This window comes from Conger conger, chromosome 6 (assembly GCF_963514075.1).
Source record: "Conger conger chromosome 6, fConCon1.1, whole genome shotgun sequence".
NCBI lineage: Eukaryota > Metazoa > Chordata > Actinopteri > Anguilliformes > Congridae > Conger > Conger conger.
The window spans coordinates 32,164,891-32,187,551 of record NC_083765.1 but is presented as its reverse complement, the minus strand read 5'-3'; the positions used below and the strand labels follow the sequence as shown (position 1 = coordinate 32,187,551).

At 45.3% G+C, this 22,661-nt stretch overlaps 1 protein-coding gene across 2 annotated transcripts in view; it reads left to right on the top strand.

Moving 5' to 3' along the window:
• The window catches only part of LOC133131725 (nuclear factor NF-kappa-B p105 subunit-like), a 30,342-nt gene that overhangs the window by 978 nt on the left and 6,703 nt on the right, over nucleotides 1-22,661 (top strand). The window contains exons 2-20 of one of the 2 annotated variants that reach the window (XM_061247149.1): nucleotides 1,662-1,699; nucleotides 3,823-3,901; nucleotides 6,203-6,240; nucleotides 6,333-6,431; nucleotides 11,197-11,345; nucleotides 11,821-11,984; nucleotides 12,539-12,697; nucleotides 14,388-14,492; nucleotides 17,326-17,417; nucleotides 17,554-17,692; nucleotides 18,085-18,219; nucleotides 18,335-18,427; nucleotides 18,745-19,042; nucleotides 19,295-19,409; nucleotides 19,748-19,949; nucleotides 20,858-21,027; nucleotides 21,492-21,594; nucleotides 22,133-22,272; nucleotides 22,499-22,565. In XM_061247149.1, coding sequence (XP_061103133.1) covers nucleotides 1,667-1,699; nucleotides 3,823-3,901; nucleotides 6,203-6,240; nucleotides 6,333-6,431; nucleotides 11,197-11,345; nucleotides 11,821-11,984; nucleotides 12,539-12,697; nucleotides 14,388-14,492; nucleotides 17,326-17,417; nucleotides 17,554-17,692; nucleotides 18,085-18,219; nucleotides 18,335-18,427; nucleotides 18,745-19,042; nucleotides 19,295-19,409; nucleotides 19,748-19,949; nucleotides 20,858-21,027; nucleotides 21,492-21,594; nucleotides 22,133-22,272; nucleotides 22,499-22,565 — 2,380 coding nt within the window. In that variant the 5' untranslated portion in view covers nucleotides 1,662-1,666. Of the gene's footprint in view, nucleotides 1-1,661; nucleotides 1,700-3,822; nucleotides 3,902-6,199; nucleotides 6,241-6,332; nucleotides 6,432-11,196; nucleotides 11,346-11,820; nucleotides 11,985-12,538; nucleotides 12,698-14,387; nucleotides 14,493-17,325; nucleotides 17,418-17,553; nucleotides 17,693-18,084; nucleotides 18,220-18,334; nucleotides 18,428-18,744; nucleotides 19,043-19,294; nucleotides 19,410-19,747; nucleotides 19,950-20,857; nucleotides 21,028-21,491; nucleotides 21,595-22,132; nucleotides 22,273-22,498; nucleotides 22,566-22,661 lie in introns of both variants that reach the window. The other variant, XM_061247148.1, reaches the window with a different exon arrangement.

The following is a 22,661-nucleotide window of genomic DNA, read 5'->3' as shown; positions in this document are numbered from 1 at the left end:
TAAAATAGGATGCTTTCAGTGAGATAAAGGGTACCTGCCCAGGTTTCTGGGGAGAAGACAAAAAAAACAAAAACATTTGCTACTATTTGATCTATTGTTTTCTACTCACTACGGGCCACCATGTTTTCGGGGTGATGAAGGATTTGTACTTCACTTTGGATCCAGATGGCAATTGACAACCTCTGTCCACAGCATTTATTGGGTGTTTAAGAATTGTTTACGTATTGTCTAAGAATGTGTCAACACAAGCCAACTATGAAACTAAGGTGAAACACAGAAAACAGGTTTCTTGTTGATTGGGAAAGAGGCTAAAATATAACTTATGCTTTAAAATATTTGATAACAACTTATGTATACTACTATACCTACTCAAGGAAAAAGTATGGAAAACAGGTTGCTCTCATGAGTGATTAACAGCTAGACATGCTTCTTTTGCTCATTTATGGATCTACATCAATGAGAAAAAGAAGCATTGGGGGGGTGGGGGGTGTGTTCCCTTCAATCTCCTTCAATCTCCTCTTCAGGAGGTGAAATGTATGCTCATGCATGCATGACTTGGCCAGTCAGAAACCTTCCCCTTTGTCTCACTTATGAAGTCCTGTCTGTTGGCAGTGTGTTTTGGGTCATTGTCTTGCCTTGGCCTTTCCAACACGTTGGTAGAAGTTAGGCTAATTTCTGTGCATCTTTGCAAATTGTAATCTCGTCTTCCAATTTTTTCCACTGAAGAGTGGTTTGCATCTTGTAGTATAGCTTCTATATTGCTGCTCTCTAAGTCTTCTTTGAACGGTTGATTGAGGTACCTTCGTCCATGCCATGTGTAGATTCTTTGTGATGTCACTGACCAATATTTTGGGGGGTTTCTTCACAGCTATCACAATGTTTCTGTCATCAACTGCTGTTGTTTTCCTTGGTTGACCTGTTTGATGTCTGTTGCTCAGCACGCCAGGGGTTTCTTTCTTTTTCTGGACATTCCCAGTTGTTGTACATGTCGTCCCCATTGCTTGTGCAATGGATATGATTGATTTCCCTCATTTCTAAGCTTCAAAATGGCTTTTTCTTCTCTGGTCTTCATGTTGGTTCATCTTTTCTCACACAAATGCAGTCTTCACAGGAAACCCCAATGCTAAAACCAAGAGGAGACATTCAGAGCTATTCATTGTTTAACCAATCAATCTAACAGGACACAGCTGGGCAACAAGTAACACCCGTCAGTCACATGTTCCAATACTTTTGCTCACCTAAATATTGGGTGGTTTGATAAAATAGATGACATGTTCTAAGTTGTTTAACAAATCTAGATAAAAATAAAATCTGAAATTCGTGTCATTTCACGTACATATTTTGACCTCTCACTCTATTCCTGGTGGGCAGCAGTGTCTGCAGGTATTTGTAGTTTCCTTTCAATCAGTAGCCAATTAAGGCCTTGAGAACACAGTGTATGGGCTCCATAGCAAATTGATGACTTAAACTACCTGATCACTTGTACAGCAGCACCTAAGCAGCAACACCTAAGCAGCAGACACCATGGTCCTCCTGGACTGATTTTTGTTAAGATGCTGCAGGGCTTGTGGATGTGTTTCTTTGAAAGCCAACAGAAAGTTGTCCTCCACCATCAGTTGAAGTTGAAGGTGATTTCAGTGAAACCTCTTTTTGTTTTGCAGACGCCATGGCAGAGGAGGACCCCTACCTCCAAAGTCCTGTAAGTACCGTTCCAGCTATTCCTGTTATTATGGTTCTTTTTCTTCTTCTTCATCTGTGTTACATAAGGGCTCTAATCACTTCTTGCCACTGTAATTTAAATGAAAAGGAATTAATACAATTGACATGATGGTGTTGTTTGGCCTGACAGTATTGTGGAGCAATGTTAACCCTGTGAAGAGTATTGGTTTTGTGGAATGTTTTTCTTTCTTTTCAAATTTCTAAGCAACTGTTCTAGAAGTCAATTGATTTCAATTCCCAGTAGTAGTGGTAACTTTAGCATTAATGTTCACTTAAGCACATTCTAATCGCATATTTGTGATCTTACACCTTAAAGGGTTAAGTCCTGGCCTTTAATAACAGTGGTACTGTCCACTGTACTCACACAGGCAGATTGATCATTGAAATTCAGATTCACAGAGCATTTCAGGCAGACCAACGTAAACACATAGCCTATAAGATTCTCTGTTAGCCAATATCACCCTCTGGGGTGGATATAACCACAGTGGAGAGATTGGATTCTCATTAGGGGCTGTGTATTGCGTTATCTTTAGCTCATTAGCAGCAGTTGCAGTTGGCCTTGTTGGAGCTCAATAATGTTTGCTAACTTTGCTCACTGATTGGTGAATACTGGCTCTGTGGTAGTTTCCTGGCTCCTGAGAGATGTGAAAAGAGCAGAGCGGTCGAGGTTTGAGCACACAGGAAGCCCTTCTTGGAAAGTACAAGGCACTTTGGTTGCTACAGTTACCCCTGACTTTGAATGAAGCCTTTTACTTTTGGGTACCTTTGTCAAAAAAAGTGCTTTCTTTTTTGACAATTGCAGTCTTCGTCTGACCTGCTAAAAGACTTAAAACAAAATTAAGACAAAATTAAAACTTATGTTTCTTCATAATGATGAAATGTCAGATCAGAATCTTAATGTCAGAACCTTTTGTGTGTGGCTCACCTGGGGAATGGGCGTGGATAGTTTCTCATCTTTTCAAAGACCCGCTCTAAATCTGCACCCATGAAGTAGTACGAGGGTCATTCCCAGCCATGGAACTTACTGTTACTGGTGCCTCGGCATAAACAGCGGACCCAGACCAAGAAACTACAGTATTGGTGTCAGCTGCTTTTTGCAAGAACCTCACAGGTTGAATTTTAATTTCGACCAAATTCTTACTTGCAACTGTCACCCCTTTTTTTGACAGTTATATGAGTTCAGTTTCTTCTTTTGTTTTAGTTTGTTTTGAGAAAAGCGCTTGCAATCAGACTCTTCATGTAGTATTGACCATTTAGCTGGTTTAAGATCACCATGCTAAATGCCATAATTAAATGTGTCAGTGTTTTTTTGTTTGAGGATAGAAGGAAGCTGGTTTGGATTGTTCATTGCTTTCTGGGTGGAACCACATCAGTGTGAAATGAATGAGGAGGTTTTAGGGGATTTCCCTGTCTGTGTTTGGAGTTCTTTCCTTTCTCTAGGACACTAAAATGAATTGTAAGGCAAGACGGATACAGAAATGAAAACCTTGTACTTTGGAAATAAATTTGGTTGATGGCAATAGATAATCACATAGCTGTGTTATTATTCAGTTTGAAAACCAGGAAAGGGCTTCAGATTTCCTACATTCCAGAGTTAAAGTGAAATATCAGCAAAAATTAATTAAATAAATGTAAGCATGCCACCTTGAAATACTTCTCATCTGTTTTCTTTCATTGAAATAACAGATTCAGATCTTTAGCTCTGTTCTTGCTCAGTCAGCCATATGCAGTGACTGTGACTTCGATATTAATTGTAAAAGGCCCTAGGGTCTTGACCAAGGGTGGCCAAATTCTTGTACACTACTGTAATAATACATGTTTCAGTGGTAATTGTTCAAAATCGGTTTTTTATCAAACAGCATCGCGTAGAAAGTTTCCATGGCGGTTCGGCTAGAGCAGAATGAACAACCGCTGATCCACCTGCACTGCAACTGTGGTTCCAATACCATGCTTGCATTCTGTGGTGTGGTTACACCGGACCTGTTGTGGTTACAATTTGTTCACTCTATGCATAATGGAAGGATTTCAGGGGGTGGGGGGGGATATGCAACCTTACTAACACTTCTCTGTGGGTCCTCGTGTTTCTCTCTTTCTTCCCTTCAGTTTATAGATGTGGAACCATGGATGGGAATGGAAGTGCTGAATTACCCCCCTATGTCGCATGCCAACACGCTGAGGATAGGTAAGAGCAGTGCCTCCAGGCTGTGTGTGAGGTGGTAGCGTAATAACAAAGGGGTAGGCTGTCAAAAGGTTTTCCGAGAGCAGTGTTTGTAAACTATGGGTCTCGGGAGTGTATGAGGCAGGCCCCAAAATGAGTGTTGTCCACTCATGCTTGTATGGGTAGGTGATGGGACCCCAGATGATATTAAAAGGTATTTTTAATTTGGGTCCCGGTATTAAAACATTTAAGAACCAGTTTCCTAGAGGTTAGCTGACCGTCTTCAGCATGCGAGGGTTTTCACAGAGCAGAGTGAGTGACATTATGGATATATGGATTTGGACCGCTGTAGTACTGTGAGAATGAGGCTCCACAAAACAAAAATGTTTGATTACTGGATAATGGATTTGGATCAAGCGGTGTGGTTTTCTGTCGAGAGCCAAACCTTTCGATTAGTTCAAATGAGTGATTGGGAGCTCTGTAGGTCCACCTTAATGGGATTGGTGAAACCTTCTGTTTTCTGAGTATCCTGGCCAGAAATATGGTATGAGAATGTTTTTACAGGTGGGTTCCGACTCATGTATGCATGAGCTGTCAACATGCTACGTTTAGGACTTCGGGCACACATTTTCCTTCCTGTAAAATGAAATGGCCTATATTTGGTCAATCTGATGAGGTTGGTGAAATATTGTACTGCTCCTGAGGGATTTGCAGTGTTGAGCCACAGTTGAATCAGGAGTGTGATCTCATGCATAAAAATACGCAGGAGAAACTGCCGAGCCAAGGTTTTAAAAAGGCCGCTCTTTCACTCGCTCGCCTGAGGAATGTTGAGGCCGGCGGTGCAGATACAGGCCTGCCTTCTCCACTCGCCCACTCTCGCTTCTGCATTCTCCTGGCACATGTCCAACGGTGACGCCATAACAGCGGGGCTTCTTTCCGGGGGACGTGCCCCCCTGAAATTATATGAGAAATTGTGTCAGCTTTTCATTTGCTGTGAGTAAAGTTACATCACTTTACATTCTTTATAGTTTTGGCTTATTGTATTTTACAGTCTCACAGTGTCGGTTTGCTTATCACGCCAACCAATTGGCTACCTCAGACTTGTACATTAAGCCCATTGTCAAGACTCATTTCTGATTGGTGTGTGCTGCCTAAAGCCTTTAGAGAGTGTGTTCATGCTGATGCAGAAATGCGCTATGCTATTGAAAGTAGATGCATGTTCCTCAGAAAGTAACTCCCACTCTTCAAAGTGGCTCAGTTACACAGAAGTCTAACTACTGTGTAAAATAATATTTGAAAACATTACACATATACTTAAAACTTGTTTGAACAATATCAGTAAATTGGCTCAGCCCTTGTTATTCATTGGCTGAGGGAATCATCAGTTGTCCTATAATATTTGGTTGTATTTGTGCTTCCTCCAGCGAGACATTTGAATTCCTTCAGTGATATTTGTGTTGTACCTGAGGTTGTCTTGTTTCCTCTTTCCTGTTGAAAAGTTTGCTGCTTCCTGTTCACAAGCACACACTTCCTGTCGATGTAATGCAGTACATTGGGCATAATTGTGTAATGCCATTTTGTATTTTGTCTGCATTACTGCTATCATTGTGCTTATTGGGCTACCATGTTATTAACACTAGAATGAGTACCATGGCGTGTGTGTTGCCCTCCATTTTCATATAGAGGGATGTCGTTTAAATCTCACTGTGGATTGGTCAGTATCGTGCTAAATGGAGGTTCCTGAGGGAGTATTGTATACTTACTACACACACTGCGCTGTCAGAAGCTTCAGCTATTCACCCATACATTAGCTTCAAAGCTGTTGCGGGGACATTTATTGCTAGCTGTCAGAAGATTATATTTATATTTTCAAACATGTTCTTGATGGAGGACATAACGGGTCAATTGCAGTGTGCTTAGCTGGAGTTTAGACAACAGGTTTAAGCTTTTACACCACAGACTACATTACAACTGGACCAGCTAGTTCATATTTGGATAGCTGTTCCAGTTGTAATGCAGTTCTGTGGCATAGGGTTTTAAACTCCAAACTGTGGTTTGACCTCCAGCTATGCACACTGCAGTTTACCCATTACGTTCGCCAAAAAGAGCCTGTTTTAACACATGAATATAATCTATAAAAATTTTCCTGTTTCAATGGCTTAGTGCACGTGAACGCCTTGTTCTCGAGTGACACATTTTTTCTTGGTGTGCACTAGGTGTATAATGTGAAAAATTTTCTAGCTTTAGTTTGCCTGGCGAATTGTAATTATTCAGTATTGAATGTAGTCATTCAAATTATTCACTTTATTATTTTTATTGCAGCAGATGGGCCTTATCTTCAAATCATAGAACAGCCCAAACAGGTAAGCGTTTTAAAATACACCTTCTCCCATTCTGGCCTGGGGAAAGGCTTGCCACCAAAAGTCCATGTAGCTAAACATTCGCTCTCTTTCAGAGAGGGTTCCGTTTCCGCTATGGCTGTGAGGGGCCCTCCCATGGCGGCCTCCCAGGAGCCTCCAGTGAGAAGAACAGGAAGTCCTATCCGCAGGTGAAGGTGAGTCCACCAATCAGAGCACGGCGCCTGCAGAAAGAAAACCAACGGAAGCAAAATGGACACATCGTCACGGCAGCAGTGCGAGGCTGTAACCATGGGAAAGGATTTCCTTTATTGATCACTGAATCACTTTTGAGAATGCGCCCTCACTTCTTTGTATCGTAACAGTATGTGCTGTATGGATCTTAGATTGGGGGCTTGCCACCGGTTTTGTGTGTGTCCCTAACTGGAAGTTGCGTACCCTCAAATTATTTTACATTTTGTTGAAGATGTCCTTCAGTGTCTTTAAAGCTGTCCCATAACAAATAAACAGAAAATAATTTGTTGTCTTTAGTCGGTAGTATGACAAGCTTGTTCCAAGACTAGGAAGCGAAAGGGTTCATGCATTAATGTACTCTCCTCAGAGTAAGCATGGCAGATTTCTCATTTATGATTCTTTCACGTGTTGCTGGTCCTTTGCTGTTCCATGTTTAGTCTAGGTACGAAACAGCCTGAGTTGTTAATCTGGTTTCACACCGGTGCTGTCCATGTCCGTTTCCGCAGCGGTGCTGTCCATGTCCATTTCGCCCGTCCTGTTCTGAGCCGTCACCAGCGTGAGAATTCTCACTTCGGAATCACATTGATTCGTATGTGATGTGTGTGCTTTTGGTTTGGTTTCATTGAGGCATGACCTGCTAAAAACCCTGCTTGAGTCTGGGCACCTGTGGGACAGGCTCAATACTGTTTGGATACATGCAACCACTGTCTTCTTCTTCAGTACTGGGCAGTTACCAATTTCACTCTACCTTTTTTTGCAATGTTATGCAATGTTAAATACCAAAAACTCCTTGTGTGTTAGCAAAGGAATTGTCGCAATTACCAGCATTGGTATTGAATGTGGGGTTGTGGAACAGTGGTTAATCATCCTTCATCCTTGATTTATTGCAGGATTGGAAAGGAAGAACAACCATATGCATATCCGGTAGTATGCACAGGTGCAGGGTTAAGAACTGTAATCCAGCTGTACACTGTTTCCAGTGCTCCCAGTGATTTATGAACAGGAAAATGTTGTTTTAACCAAGCAGCCAAAACCAGACTTTGTTTTTGAAACTCAATTGGTCTTGCTGAGAGACGTTGCCTACTAGCGCCAGTGTGGTTGGCTAAGGCTAGCGCCGTCCTACATTAGGCTTGTTTAAATAGGCCTGTGAGCACCTCTGGTGGGAATGATATTGTGGACAAAAGTGCATTCATTTGAGGGCTCGATAGCTATTCTCATGTGGTAAAGAGGCATTCCAGGATCCTTCCTCAACTGATCATGTCTTACTTTATTCCTGTTAAATTTAGAAAAATATCCTACGTGTTTACATCACAAATTATGAGAATGTGCACAGTGAAAAGGGTTAAATATTTAATATTATCCGTTTGGTTGATGGTGGTTGCTTTGGAAGTGCAGTTAGAGTACCCTGTGTCTGGCTGCGCTAGTTAAAGATTGAAAAAAGACAATAGCCTGCAGTTGACACATTTGCATTTGCCTGAATAGGCTACTGTGGAAACATGTCATTAGTGTCTGACCAGCTCTGTTATTCAGTTTGCATGTGGAAAAGTGCAGTCATGAGTATATACTGTGGGGTGCAAGAATTTGGGTTTAAATGGTTTAAATGACATAATGAATCTGTATGTGATCGAAAGCAAACCTGAACTCTAACTGGTACAACATGAGACCTTTCTGCAAATTGTGAAGCAAGATTTCTTCTACAGTTTATAAATGTTAAAAAAGGAAAAGGGACCTGTGAAAAAGTTTGGGAACCCTTTTGGATTATTCTTTGTTACTTTTTTAAAAGATGATTACTGAAGCCCAGACCATGTGATTTACTAGTTAGGGCTTCAATGAGTCAGGTGAATATAATTCCAGGGCTGAACTTTTTATTCTGAAGTAGCTCCATGCCTTCTAAATTATCTATTTGCAGTGGTTGTTCTGTCTGGTGTTAACAACAGTGTGTTCCTCAGAACAGTTGCTTGCAAGGATTTCAGAATGAAGATGTTTCATTTCCACCAAGAAGAAGGCTACAAAAACTCTCAATATTTCAAACTACCTGTTTCCACTGTAATTTTTGTTTTACACTTTGTTGGGGTCAGGATGCTTAACAAAGAGAATCCCCCAGCATTCTCAGTTATAGTAATGTTGGGCACTGCCCTCTTCCAGGTACAAACAAACAGTGTTGTGCCGTATCCCCACACGTGTAGACTGGTGAGTGGGTTTCACCGGGGCTTGGTGGGAAATCCCCATGTCTGCACCATCTCTGAGGAATTTAGTCAGAAATGCAATTTCTCGTGTTGGCTGACTCTCTCTCACACTCTCGTCTCTTCTGTTCCCAAACTCACAAAAGGTTTTTGAACATTTAAGGGTGGGGCTGCAGCTGCTTGTCTCAATGTGTCTTTTAAAGTACCTTTTTTGAAATGGAATAATGCTTTAAGTTATTGTTAGGGAACGGCAGCAGAAGGGATGGTAACGGACAGATATTGACTACATTGGGCACTAAATCGATCTGATATTTAGACATATGCAACTGAATGGAAAAACGAGAGACAGATTTATAAATTCCTTGACTTTACAGAATTGGTTTTGATTGCCCTCATTCTCTCACTCAGTCTCTCTCGCCTCATCGGGAATTTCCTCCTATGTCATCAGTGCTATTAACAGGAAGCGTTGAGCTTACTCAGAAGCGGGAAACGCGGTGGCGTGCGCGCCCTCTCACTCTACAACATACTCAGACCTGCTCACGATACCACACTGCCAGTTTTGCCTCAGGGCTTTATGTTCTAGGTAAATACCATATTTCCCTCTTGCGATTTTCAGAGCTATGACATTGAATTTACTGATTAAGGATTGTACAGTCAAAGAATGGGTTTGTGTTTCACTGTGTAGGCTACATATTGCAGTGTTAAAGGTTATACTCCCCGTCATTGGTGGTTACCCTTTCCTTTTTTGTTTTTGATTTACTGAAAGCTCTGCGCTTCGTGTGTACCAAGAGCAGCAGCTTCCTCTTTCATGACGTAGGAGTTTTGGATAAGCTGCGTCGCACTGGGGAACAGCGGAAGGGCTGGCCAGAGTACAGTTTGACACAGGTGCAACACAAACCCCGAAAGTTTTATTGTGGTGGTGATGACATATGTATACTGTGGTGGTGATGTCACCTCTGGGAAGTAAATTTCCTTTTTCCTTGTCAAGAGGACCTTTCTGCACGGACTCGAAACCTGGCCTCAAAATGCAGTCCAGCATCAAACAAGTTAGCTGAGCCCAATTTCCTGCTACAGCTATTTAAAGCTGCACATCACTGCAGTAGCGTGTATGATGACATACACTGTGTAATGTTACCGTAACCTTCCTGTCAGCTTTGACCAATTTGGCCATTCTCCTCTGATGTCTCTCATTAAGGTGTTTCTGTCTGCAGAACTGCTGCTCACTGAATTTATTTATTTAATATTTTTTGCACCATTCTTTGCAAGCTTGAGACTAGTGTACGTGAAAATCCCAGGAGATCCCAGAAGATTCTGAGATACTCAAAGCACCTTGTCTGCCATCAACAATCATTCAATGGTCAAAGTCACTTAAATCAAATTTGTTCCCCATTCTGATGGTTGATGTGAACATTGACTGAAGCTCCTGACCCGTATCTATGTGAGTGTATGCATTGCACTGCTGCTACACAATTAGCCGATTAGATAATCGCATGAATAAGTTGGTGTAATAAAGTAAAAATGTTCCTAATAAAGTGCTTGGTGAGTGTATCTATGCGAAAGTATAAAAATGTGTTGAGCATTGGTTAAGTATAAATGTTAGCAATGCTCCGTTGAGTGTTGGTGAAGTATCCACATGCAGACTAGAATCGGTTTTGGGGATTCTGTTTGTTTTGGATGCCGCGTACACAGTGTCCCTCGTGCCCTGGTTGTCCGTGGCTTGGCCCGTCATTGCAAGTCACTCGTGGGTCGGGCTGTGGAAGGGCTCTGGGTTTCCCCCTCGCGGTGGCGACAGCAGGGCGGTGAACACCAGAGGCAGTGGGCCGTGGTTGGGCCTCCTCTGTGTTTTGAAAACCTTCGCCTAGCAGCAGCTAGCGTTCGCTACCCCGTCTTTACTGTTTCACTCGGTGGGTTTAATGATACAGCATTCGTGTGGCGCCCGTCGTAACTCTTCTGTCCGACATGTCGCTTAGCTTTCGGTTTTTATGGCTGTTTGTGGAAAGTCGTTGGATTTCCCTGCTTAATTCCCTGATAATTCATTTTGAAAGCTTACTTGTTTAGTAGTCTTTGTCCATTTTTTCTTAAGCTTTGGGTGATTATGCCCCTGTGTGACTCACCCTGGAGTTCACCTTGGAGAATTAAAATAAAATGAGAAGTAAATGATGGCCATTCATGTGCATAGCTGTATGACCAAACCTTCTAGTTTTTATGTACCCAACCCTGTGTTCCACATGGACACTGCAGTCATTCCAAAAGTGTAAGCAAAAGAACATTACCACAAGAAATAAAATAAAAGCATAAAATACAGTCTCATCTCATCCTATCCCACTATTGGCAATACACTATTTAAAAGATAATACGCTAATTCAAGATCTACTGTGTGGTGTTGATTGGGCACCAGGTTCATGAGCAGGTCCAGACTGCAAGTCTGTGGCCGGGCCCTGTTTTAGTCCCCGGCTGAAGAATAACACCCAGACGACGTCCTGCATAAGTTGTTCTGGTGGACGCGGAGGGGCTAGGCCGTCTTAACGTGCTTCTCTGGCGGCAGGTCTGCAACTACCAGGGCATGGCTCGTGTGGTGGTCCAGCTGGTCACCTTCTCCAAGGACACACACCTCCACGCCCACAGCCTGGTGGGAAAGCAGTGTGACAAGGGCATCTGCATTGCCGACCTGCAGCCCAAGGACTCCTGCATCAGGTGCGCTCCGCCGACCCTGTGTGCTCACCGTTACTGCTTAACAGGGAGCTGAAGGCTTACCCAGAGTTAGGCCTTCTGTTACTCTGTGCTAGAGTTAATGTAATCATTGAATTTGAGTGAATATAGCCAGATCTTTGGGCGGTGGTTTCGACCTACAAAGCAGGGGCCCCCTGCCCCAGGCCCTGGTCCTGGTCCCTGGGGCTGCTGATTTTTGTTGAAGCTCTGCAGCTGATTTGTTAAACTCACTTCCCTGGTTATGCCATTCTCAATCGGTTACTGATTCTTAGCAAGACAGAAAAAAACCACGTGCCACTCTCCAGTACCAGGGTTGTAGACCCGTGCTGTAGAGTTCCTGATTCCATTAGGATCTAAGTGATTTGACATCACAGAAGGACCGTGAGATCATTGTGCGTAGCCAATCAGGGTTTGGGATTGGCCCTGGTTGCTGACGTTCAGGCGTGGGTTTCTGCCGTAGTTTTCCGAACCTGGGCATCCTCCACGTGACGAAGAAGAATGTGAGCAAGACTCTGGATGAGCGCATGTCTGAGGCCTACAGGCAGGGCTTCAACTGCGGCGTGGTCATCCACCCGGAGATCGACTGCCTGCAGGAGGAGGTCCGCCAGCCCCGCGAACTCACAGGTCAGCTTCACAGCTGTTAATAAGTGTGTGTTATACAGTGTGCAATGCGGAATGCATATCTCATGCTGTACGATTATATTTGTGTTGTATTCATGAGCAAGCGTGCGTGGCTGGCGGTGCATGTGTATAATGATAAACAGTATGGCGCTGTGTGTGTGACTGTCTCTGTCTATGTGTGTGTGCGTGCATGCATAGTGTTAAACGATGTGGGCGTTGTACTCATATTTCAAACTGCATGATTATGTTTGTTGATTTATGAGTGAGTGAGCAAACAAGCGAGTGTGTGTATGTGTGCAGTGTTAAACGGTGCGTGTGCAGAGTTAAACAAGCGAGTGTGCACGTGAGCATTTTAGGGGATGTGCCCCAACAGTGTGTGTGCGTGTATAGTGTTAAACAGTGTGTGTGCGTGTATAGTGTTAAACAGTGTGTGTGCGTGTATAGTGTTAAACAGTGTGTGTGCGTGTATAGTGTTAAACAGTGTGTGTGCGTGTATAGTGTTAAACAGTGTGGGCCTTGTACTCATATCTCAGAGAAACGATGTGTGTTTTCTGTAGAACATCAGAAGATTCTGGTAGCCGATGCTGCAGGGGCGCAGGCTAAAGACATGGATCTCAGTGTTGTGTGTCTCATGTTCACCGCCTTCCTGCCCGATAGTGACGGAGGCTTCTCCCGCCGGCTAAACCCTGTCATCTCCGACCCCATCTACGACAGCAGTGAGTCTCAGTGAATGGCTCTATATGTCCTGTCTGTACAGTACAGTGTGTTCAGTCTGTCAGTGAGTGGCTCTATATGTCCTGTCTGTACAGTAGTGTGTTCAGTCTGTCAGTGAATGGCTCTATATGTCCTGTCTGTACAGTACAGTGTGTTCAGTCTGTCAGTGAATGGCTCTATATGTCCTGTCTGTACAGTAGTGTGTTCAGTCTGTCAGTGAATGGCTCTATATGCCCTGTCTGTACAGTACAGTGTGTTCAGTCTGTCAGTGAGTGGCTCTATATGTCCTGTCTGTACAGTAGTGTGTTCAGTCTGTCAGTGCTGTGGCTCTATATGTCCTGTCTGTACAGTACAGTGTGTTCAGTCTGTCAGTGAATGGCTCTATATGTCCTGTCTGTACAGTACAGTGTGTTCAGTCTGTCAGTGGGTGGCTCTATATGCCCTGTCTGTACAGTAGTGTGTTCAGTCTGTCAGTGAATGGCTCTATATGTCCTGTCTGTACAGTACAGTGTGTTCAGTCTGTCTGTCAGTGAGTGGCTCTATATGCCCTGTCTGTACAGTACAGTGTGTTCAGTCGGTCAGTGAGTGGCTCTATATGCCCTGTCTGTACAGTAGTGTGTTCAGTCTGTCAGTGCTGTGGCTCTATATGCCCTGTCTGTACAGTAGTGTGTTCAGTCTGTCAGTGAGTGGCTCTATATGTCCTGTCTGTACAGTACAGTGTGTTCAGTCTGTCAGTGGGTGGCTCTATATGCCCTGTCTGTACAGTACAGTGTGTTCAGTCTGGCCACGGAAGCAGGAAGTGTCTCTGTCCCTGTAATCTCATCATATCTATGACTGCTGAATCTGAGCTAATACAGAGCAGAATATTGCCCCTTTGGCTGCTGCTACAACCACATTCTGCTGTCTGTGGGTGTTCTGACACTCGCCCTGAATCCGTATCCGATGACCTTTTCATTATCCACCCTACACGTTTTATGAAATTCAGCGGTGAGTATGCCCACCAGTTATTTGTGTGACACGAAGAGGAATAAAGCCACATCAGTCCCGGGCCTGGTGTCCTTTCTCCATCCCTGCACGCACCAGCTGCTCCCTCAGCAGGGAAAAACTGGGTCGCTGCTTTCAGTTTCACCTCCTCCCCGGCTACACGCGACTTGCATTTTGATCTGGCAACCCGCTTTCTTCAGAAATGCTGCGGTTTCCTTTTTCATATTCAAACTAATGAAAGCTCATTTTCCATTTGGGTTTTTATCTTTGTGAAAAGTGCATATTATAAACATTTTGCAGATGATATCACACAATGTTTATGCTGCCGGTAGAGATTGTGACAAGCCGCCTCATTACTAAGCTAAATATTATCAGCATTCTGTTTGTGTGTACTTGTGTTTTGTACGACTGTCACTCTTATGTGTGCATGTGTAACAGGCAAAACATTCATTCAAGATGGGCTCATTGCAAATTCATTGTAATAATTCATAGTTCATATATAAGACGCTTTTCCCACGTTTCCCGTTGGAAATGTGAATGCTTTTATAGCAATCCCTGGGTAACGTTACAGTTTGATCAGTGAAGATGTTGTAAACACGTCTGAGCGTCTTGGAAAATGATGGACAGCGAAATGTGATGCATGTACTCACTAACACTCTTGCTCCCTCTCTCCCTCTCTCCTTCTCCCTCCCCTTCCCCCCGTTCCAGAGGCTCCCAATGCTTCCAACCTGAAGATCGTGCGGATGGACCGCACAGCGGGGTGTGTGACCGGGGGAGAGGAGGTGTACCTGCTGTGTGATAAAGTGCAGAAAGGTAGGGGGGCTTTCCTCTTCATGTTTACTGTCACCAGCAGAGTTCTCATCACTGGATCAGGATCCCTAAGTGGCTTTAAAGCCACACTGGATTTGCAAGCAGTCGATGTGAAGGTTTTAGCACAGTGAGTGTTGTTGAACCTCATAGGACGTGCCGCAGTGCTCTTTGGGAATATGAGTGAATGGATCGATAAAAGCGGCTTTGACCTGACCATGAATGAATGGAGGGATGATGAGTGAAAGAGAGGATGATGATGGAGGTTTTGACCTGCCAATAAGCATTGTAATGATGGTGGCCTGGACATTATGAAATCTATTGAATGTATGTACAAAGTCCTGTTATGACACAATCAACAAAAGCATCTTGGCTATGACTCCCAGCTGGTGGGAATTGGGAATTGACGCTCAGGGGAATTGACGTTTCATTAACAGACCTTGGTCAAATATGTAATTGTTTTGGATTCAAATTCTTTTATTTGCCCGATTAATCTTACCTGCTGCAATTTAGCCAACCAAGATGGCCAGAAGGCGGGTTTTGCAAATTTTGAGAGTATTTCATAGGTTCCAATACACCGGACAAGATCAGTAAAGCATAGAAATGTATCTGTAATTCATAATTGTAAAAAATCTAATCACATCTGGTTAAAGTGCACATTGTCAGATTGTAATAAAGGGCATTTTTATACATTTCGGTTTCACCATGTAGAAATTATAGCAGCGTTTATACATTGTCCCCCCATTTCAGGGCAGCATAATATTTGGGACACAACAATGTTATGTAAATGAAAGTAGTCGTGTTTAGTATTTTGTTGCATATCCTTTGCATGCTGTGATTCATGGACATCACCAGTTGTTGGGTGTCTTCTCTGGTGATGCTCTACCAGCCATCTTTAGCTCATGCTTGTTTCAGGTGCTAATGAAGTTTTCTCTTCAGCATATGAAAGGCATGGTCAGTTGGGTTCAGATCGGGTGATTGTAAGAATTAACCATTTTTTAGCTTTGAAAAACTATTTTGTTGCTTTAGCAGTATGTTGGGGATCATTGCTGTAGAATGAGCTTCCAAGTTCCGGCCAAAGAGTTTTGAGACATTCACTTGAAATTGAGTGGATAGGATGAATCTATACCAGGGGTACACAACATCTGGTCTTAATAATTTAATTGACTCAATCATATATTATCTGACATGTGTATGAGTATCGGCTACAGCTGCAGACTGCAAGTATATTGTCATGATTTCGCTGTGCTCAAGTACCGGAGTGAACCAGAGTAATTTATACAGTTGTCAGCAAATTAAAAACAAGGCAATTGGTTGGAACAAAAACCAGTATGAGGACCGGGGTTCTGAACCCCTGGTCTACACACTTCAGAATGTATTTTGCTACTACCATCAGCAGTTATATCATCAATGAAGATAAGTGAGCCAGTACCTTCGGCAGCCATATATACACAGGCCATAACACCCCCACAAATCTAAAAATGTGGCAAATCAAGACGTTAAGGGTCTTAGTCCCAAAGATTTTGGAGGGCGCTGTACGTACTCTATTTGACCCAGGTCTGTTGGTTAATCGGCTGGGGCAGCCACGGGCAGACCGTTTGTTGCCACAGCGTTCCAGTGACGTTACAGAAACGTGCGACCGCGACCTGGCGGGCCGACCGCGTTCCTGGTGCGTGCGCTTCCTGCCGATAGCGATCTGCCGCCCTCAGTCTTTCAGAGCCCACGCGGCGCTCTGCCTCTGTACTTTTCACGCAGGAGGCACTCCGACCCAGACTCTGACCCTGGGGGAATTCCCCAGTGCAGACGGAGAAATTCCAAGCACCGCGCTCTCTCTCTCTCTTCCAATGCCTGGAGTCAGGCATGTACCTGCTCTGGAATTTTAATTTTGTCATGCGACCGTTACAGAGAGCATGTTACTAATGAAACACAATGAAGTGTTTGTCATTGTATTCATAATAATCATGACCTAAGTTAATAGCATACAATGGTATGAAATGCTGTTAATTATGCTATATATATATTTCTTTGTTTATAAATGTGTGTGGTTTTTATTTTCAAAAAAGTCAATATATTTACAGTATATTGAAGTATATTAATTTTATTGGAAGCATTATAAGCCACACCTGTGATGTTGGGGGATGCCGTCAGCATCAGGTTCTGATGCAAGGCAGCACATTCTAAATCCACAGGGCTTCAGTGTATTAAATTAACAGAAGTTACTACAAGGCTTTGTTGAATGCTCAATTCTCATTCGGGTATTCTATGCTAATTATTTTTTGATAGCGGACCACCTCATTGTGGATTAAGTTGCATGTTTAAATTGGTTCTAGAACAAGTTGCCATCCTGGTCAAATCTGCAAATATGGTATTGTGGCATATGTAGAAAGGTCAATGATGGACCACAAACCACAAACATAGGCTTTAGGTTATCGTACTTACTGTATATGTTGATTGGACAGATCAACCACTTGTTTTTTTGTTAATGTTGTAGTGCATTTTATCCCAGAACACGGATTAATAACCCACCAAGCATCGGTTAGACATCTCATCAACACGGGTCATGGAGATCGATATGGATGTAGATTAGTGGGGAAGAAATTAAAGTTTTTTGACGTCGGTAATTCAATGGGTACAAAACACTGATCTATTGTAGGTAGAAAAGTAGTTGCTTCATGACTGGATGCCGGTTTACAAATTGTTTGGGGGAATTGATTCTGTGCTCTATATCAGAGAGACTAAATCCCCACTGCATCGCCGCATAGGTGAAGATTACACGGTGAACGAGTAGTGAAAGTTCCCAGCAGGGCTTACGCTGCCATCTTTTGTGCCTCCTCCCCAGACGACATCCAGGTGCGCTTCTACGAGGACGACGATGCAGGGCCGATGTGGGAGGCCTTCGGGGACTTCTCCCCCACCGATGTCCACCGGCAGGTCAGCACCACAAATAAAGTTGGATGTGGGCAATCTAGTATGCACGGGCTGATACTCGGATGTGGACGACGTGTACAGTATATCTGACACTGCTGATGTTTCATTTGATTGATGTGTCAATGGCTCCTCCTCCCAGTTTGCGATCGTCTTCAAGACCCCAAAGTACCGCGACCTGAACCTGCAGAAGCCCGTGTCTGTGTTTGTCCAGCTGAAAAGGAAGTCTGATAATGAGACCAGTGAGCCCAAGCCCTTCACCTACCACCCACAGATCATCGGTGAGCCCTGCACAGCGTCTCTGAGCTTCCACGGTCATCTGTTCATTTATGCGTTCATTTTTATGCCGGACACTGCTCTGCACTTGTCTGCTGTCCTTTCTGCACTCCTGACTGCACTGTCTGCTCTGCATTTAGCAGACACTCTTATCAAGAGCGACTACATTTCTTACATACAGTGCAGTCCGGTAGTATTAGGACAGAAGTACATCTATTTCTGTTCCTTTGGGTCTGTTCTCTTGCGCATTGGATTTGACCACGGATTGGATTTAACTCCTCTGACTCCTGTGCCCAACTCTTCTGACTGCCGTGCCCAACTCCCCTGACTGCCGTGCCCAACTCCCCTGACTGCCGTGTCCAACTCCCCTGACTCCTGTACCTGTCACTGTGTGCAGATAAGGAGGAGGTGCAGAGGAAGAGGCAGAAGACACTCCCTAACCTTCAGGACTACGGCCCCCAGGGGGGCGGTGGGGGCATGTACAGGCCGGGCGGACCTGGTTCTGCCCCAGGAGGGGGTCCTGGCACCGGAGGTATGCAGGGGATGCATTTCACTGTTCGAAAGCTGCTGAAATTATTATTAGTACTGAAATGTGCTCATGTTTGGGTGGCCACTGGGCTTCTGAGCCTGAATCTGATGTGTTCCAGGACACTACTTCCAGGGCTATTCCACCAACAACTACAACTATGGAACCGGCTACTCCTTCCCCCATGGTGGGGGCGGAGTCGGCATGAAGCACGGTGAGTGACAGCGCTACTACTGCCCTATAACATTGGCTTGTTGAGTTTCCTCGCAATGAAGCAGAAAACTGGAAAAGTTATGTTTGGCCACCACTGCAATCCTGTGGCAGAACACTGTTGCCGTAGGTTGCTGACAGGGAAAAAATCAACTAACTACAAAAGATTTCCAGTTTGAGCCTGCCAACCCATCTCAAAATGCTAAAAATGCACGTAAAATAAGCAGACGTTTATCTCAAAGATCCCAAAACCCAATTGTGCATTGCGTGACGTGGGTGGGTCCCTGGGTGGTCACGTGACCGGCGTCCCCTTTCTGTCAGCCTCTCAGGGCCCGGTGGGGGACTCTAGCCAGGACGGCGAGGACGACGAGGACCCCGGGGCTGGGGGGGCGGAGCCGGTGTGTGACGGGCCGTGCCCGCAGGCGGGGGCGGAGCCAGGAGACCAGGCCTCGTCCAGCGGGGAGCAGGCTCTCTGTGAGTGGCAGCTGGAGCAGCGCATGGTGGAGCTGGCTCAGAGGCAGGCGGAGGCGCTCTTCCAGTACGCCCTCACCGGGGACGTCCGCGTGCTGCTCGCCGTGCAGCGCCCCCTCATGTCCGCCCAGGACGAGAACGGAGACACGTACGTGCAGCCACGGCCGTTTTCTCCGCATTCTGTCTGTGAGCACTCTCAGCAGTGTCAAACCATACCACTGTGCTCAGAGGCTTTTCTGTAGTCGTTAGGCAGTGCTTTTCCCTTTGTTCAGTGATTGGTTGTCTCTGTGGCAGTGTACAGTAGGGAGGTCCCTGCCCGAGGCTTTCCCTGCGCCTGATTGGTTGTCCTGTGGTAGCATGCAGCAGGGAGATCCCTGATTGGTTATCTCCGTGTCCCCAGTGGTCTGCACCTGGGGGTGATCCACAGCCGGACGGATGCAGTGCAGAGTCTGTCTGAGGTCATCGCTGCTCTCCCGGGAGAGGACGTGGTCAACATGAGGAACGACCTTTACCAGGTACCTCACGCACTCGCACACACACAAGCTCTCGCTTAGAGTTAGGCACAGGAGTCAGGGGAGTTTAGGTAAGTCAGGCACGTGTTCAAACCCAATACTGTAGAGTGCTCCCATTTTAGGAGCATTTGCTCCTCAAAAATGATGTGTACTAACAGGGAAAAAAACATTACTAATTGGGACGCTTTTGTTGTGGTGTATGCCATCCACTGGAGTAATCATTTTTTTAATAATAATTTTTACTAATATTTATAGTTGTTGGTGTGGACGGGCCTTTTGTCGGTGGCGCTGAGAAGCGTTATTCAGTGGTGTCCGTGTGTCTGTCCGTGTGTCTGTCCCAGACGCCCCTGCACCTGGCCGTGGTCACGCAGCAGGAGGGGGCGGTGGAGGCCCTGCTGGCTGCTGGCGCTGACCCCAGCCTCGCCGATCGCCACGGCAACATGGCCCTGCACCTGGCGGCCCGGCAGAGCACCGGGAGGATTGTGGGATTGCTGCTGAAGCACAGAAACGTGGCCGAGCTCATGGACCTCCCCAACGCATCAGGTACACGTCACCGAGGGAAAGAGTACGCCTTTCCTTATGGAGCGTCCGGACCGCTGTCTGATTCCAACAGACAATAATATACTGCAGTACAGTAATGTAGTAGCTTCCCATCACAACTATTTTGTAGATAACTAAAAAGTAAGCAAAGTACAAATGTAAAGGCCTGCCTTATATAGCAGGGCTGTCCATTGTATCTAAGCCTGCTCCTGGATGTCTACTCTCCTGTATGTTTTCACTCCAACCTGAAAGAAATGTGCTTAATTCAACAGCTTATTAGTAAAATCAGGTGTGGCAAATTAGGGTTGAGGTGAAAACCTACAGGACAGTAGTTGTCCAGGAACCGGGTTTGGCAGCCCTGGGGTATAGAGTCTGTGGCTGGTTCAGCGGGGCTGTGCTGTGCTGCTCTAACCCTGTGTGTGGTGCTGTGTTCAGGGCTCTGTGCTGCTCTAACCCTGTGTCTGGTGCTGTGTCCAGGGCTCTGTGCTGCTGTAACCCTGTTTCTGGTGCTGTGTTCAGGGCTCTGTGCTGCTCTAACCCTGTGTCTGGTGCTGTGTTCAGGGCTCTGTGCTGCTCTAACCCTGTGTGTGGTGCTGTGTTCAGGGCTCTGTGCTGCTCTAACCCTGTGTCTGGTGCTGTGTTCAGGGCTCTGTGCTGCTGTAACCCTGTTTCTGGTGCTGTGTTCAGGGCTCTGTGCTGCTCTAACCCTGTGTCTGGTGCTGTGTCAGGGCGGCCTGTAGCGTAGTGGTTAAGGTAAATGACTGGGACACGCAAGGTCGGTGGTTCCAATCCCAGTGTAGCCACAATAAGATCCGCACAGCCGTTGGGCCCATAACCGTGCATTGCTCCAGGGGAGGATTGTCTCCTGCTTAGTCTAATCAAATGCCAATAATGTAATGTAATGTGTTCAGGGCTCTGTGCGCTCCACCTGGCTGTGCTGGCTAACAGCCTGGGCTCTGTGCGGGAGCTGCTGCAGGGCAGGGCCGATGTGGACGTGCAGGAGCTGAGCTGCGGCCGGACCCCGCTGCACCTGGCTGTGGAGCGGGACAACATCTCCCTGTCCGGCTGCCTGCTGCTCGAGGTAACGCACGCACGAGACTGGGGTATCCTTACACTGAGCTGGGGTAACTTTACACTGAGCTGGGATAGCTTTACACTGCGCTGGAATGACTTTATAACTGTACACTGTGCTGCGATAACTTTACACTGAGCTGGGATAGCTTAACACTGAGCTGGGATAGCCTTACACTGAGCTGGGATAACTTTACACTGCACTGGAATGACCAGGGTAACTACACTGAGCTGGGATAAATTAACACAGAGCTGGGATAACTTTACACTGAGCTGGGATAACTTTACACTGCACTGGAATGACTAGGGTAACTACACTGAGCTGGGATAACTGCGTTTAAGTGACGGTTTTGTCGCTGCAGGGAAACGCACAATGCTGGGGTCCTTGTTTATATAGTGTGCGTCTATATAGTGTGCGTGTATGTGACAGTGTGTGTATGTGCGTGTATGTGATGGTGCATTTTGTCACTGCAGGGAAACGCAAATGTGGACTCCTGCACGTATAACGGATCCACTCCCCTGCACATCGCCGCAGGGCGCGGCTCCGTCAAGCTAACGGCTCTCCTCATGGCTGCAGGTGAGCAGCGCCGCAGTCAGCCGACTCCACACAGCCAATATCAGAACACAAGCTGTCAGTGCTGCTTCTGTGAAGACAGGAATATTCGGCTTTTCTCAAGCCAAGAAAAACCGTCCCTTTGTTCAGTCTATCTTCGCTCTTAAAGGGTCATGAAAGACCGGCCTATGCCCAGTCTCCGCCCACTGTAATTTTAAAAGATGCGATTTGGAACAAGGCGGCGGTGTCAGTTGGGCTGTTGGCATTCAGTGACGTGTCATAGTCAAGAATAACCACAAGCGAATGGAAAAATAAGATTAAGTAATCTTATTAAATGTCAAGTCAACTAGATTACGATCCATAACCATGTCTGTTAAATTATTGAAGACGTGTACCGTTCCCTTTAGTTTCAGGAGTGCTGGAGCGTGTCTGGCCTACTCTATCTCTTGCGAGTTGTTTTTTTTTTTTTTTTTTCTGTTCTGCTTGGCTGACATTTTGGAGGGAAACCCTTACCGAACAACAGTAATCATCGCTATCTCTCTCCCTCTGCTCCCGCCTGCAGGTGCTGACCCGCACAGGCAGAACGGTGAGCCTCTGTATGACAGCGAGGAGGAGCGATGTGCTGAGGAAGAGGAGGATGAAGAGGAGGACGAGGGCTTTGTCCCGGGCACCATGCCGCTAGACATGGCCTCCTCCACTGAGGTGGATGTCCTCTCATTGCCTTCATCATGAATGATACTTTAATTATACAGCTTTCCTGAGCAAGCTTTACGTATCATTAAAAACTATTAGCATAAGGACACACTATATTACAACAAACTACACAATGACGCCATTGAAATGGCTGTCTATACAAATGCCTAGTTTACCATTTTCATTTCAGTCAGTCATTGTTTAAATGTTTTTCTGCCCAACATCTTACCCACAGGTATATGACATTCTGAATGGTAAACAGTACCAGCCTGAGTTCACATTGACCACTGCGCCCCCCCAAGGTAAGCTCCCACATAATGCCAGCCTATCCTTGTCTTTTCTGAACACTGCCTTTCATACTGAGCTTGTTTAATTGGCTACTCTGTAGCAGCCCTGTC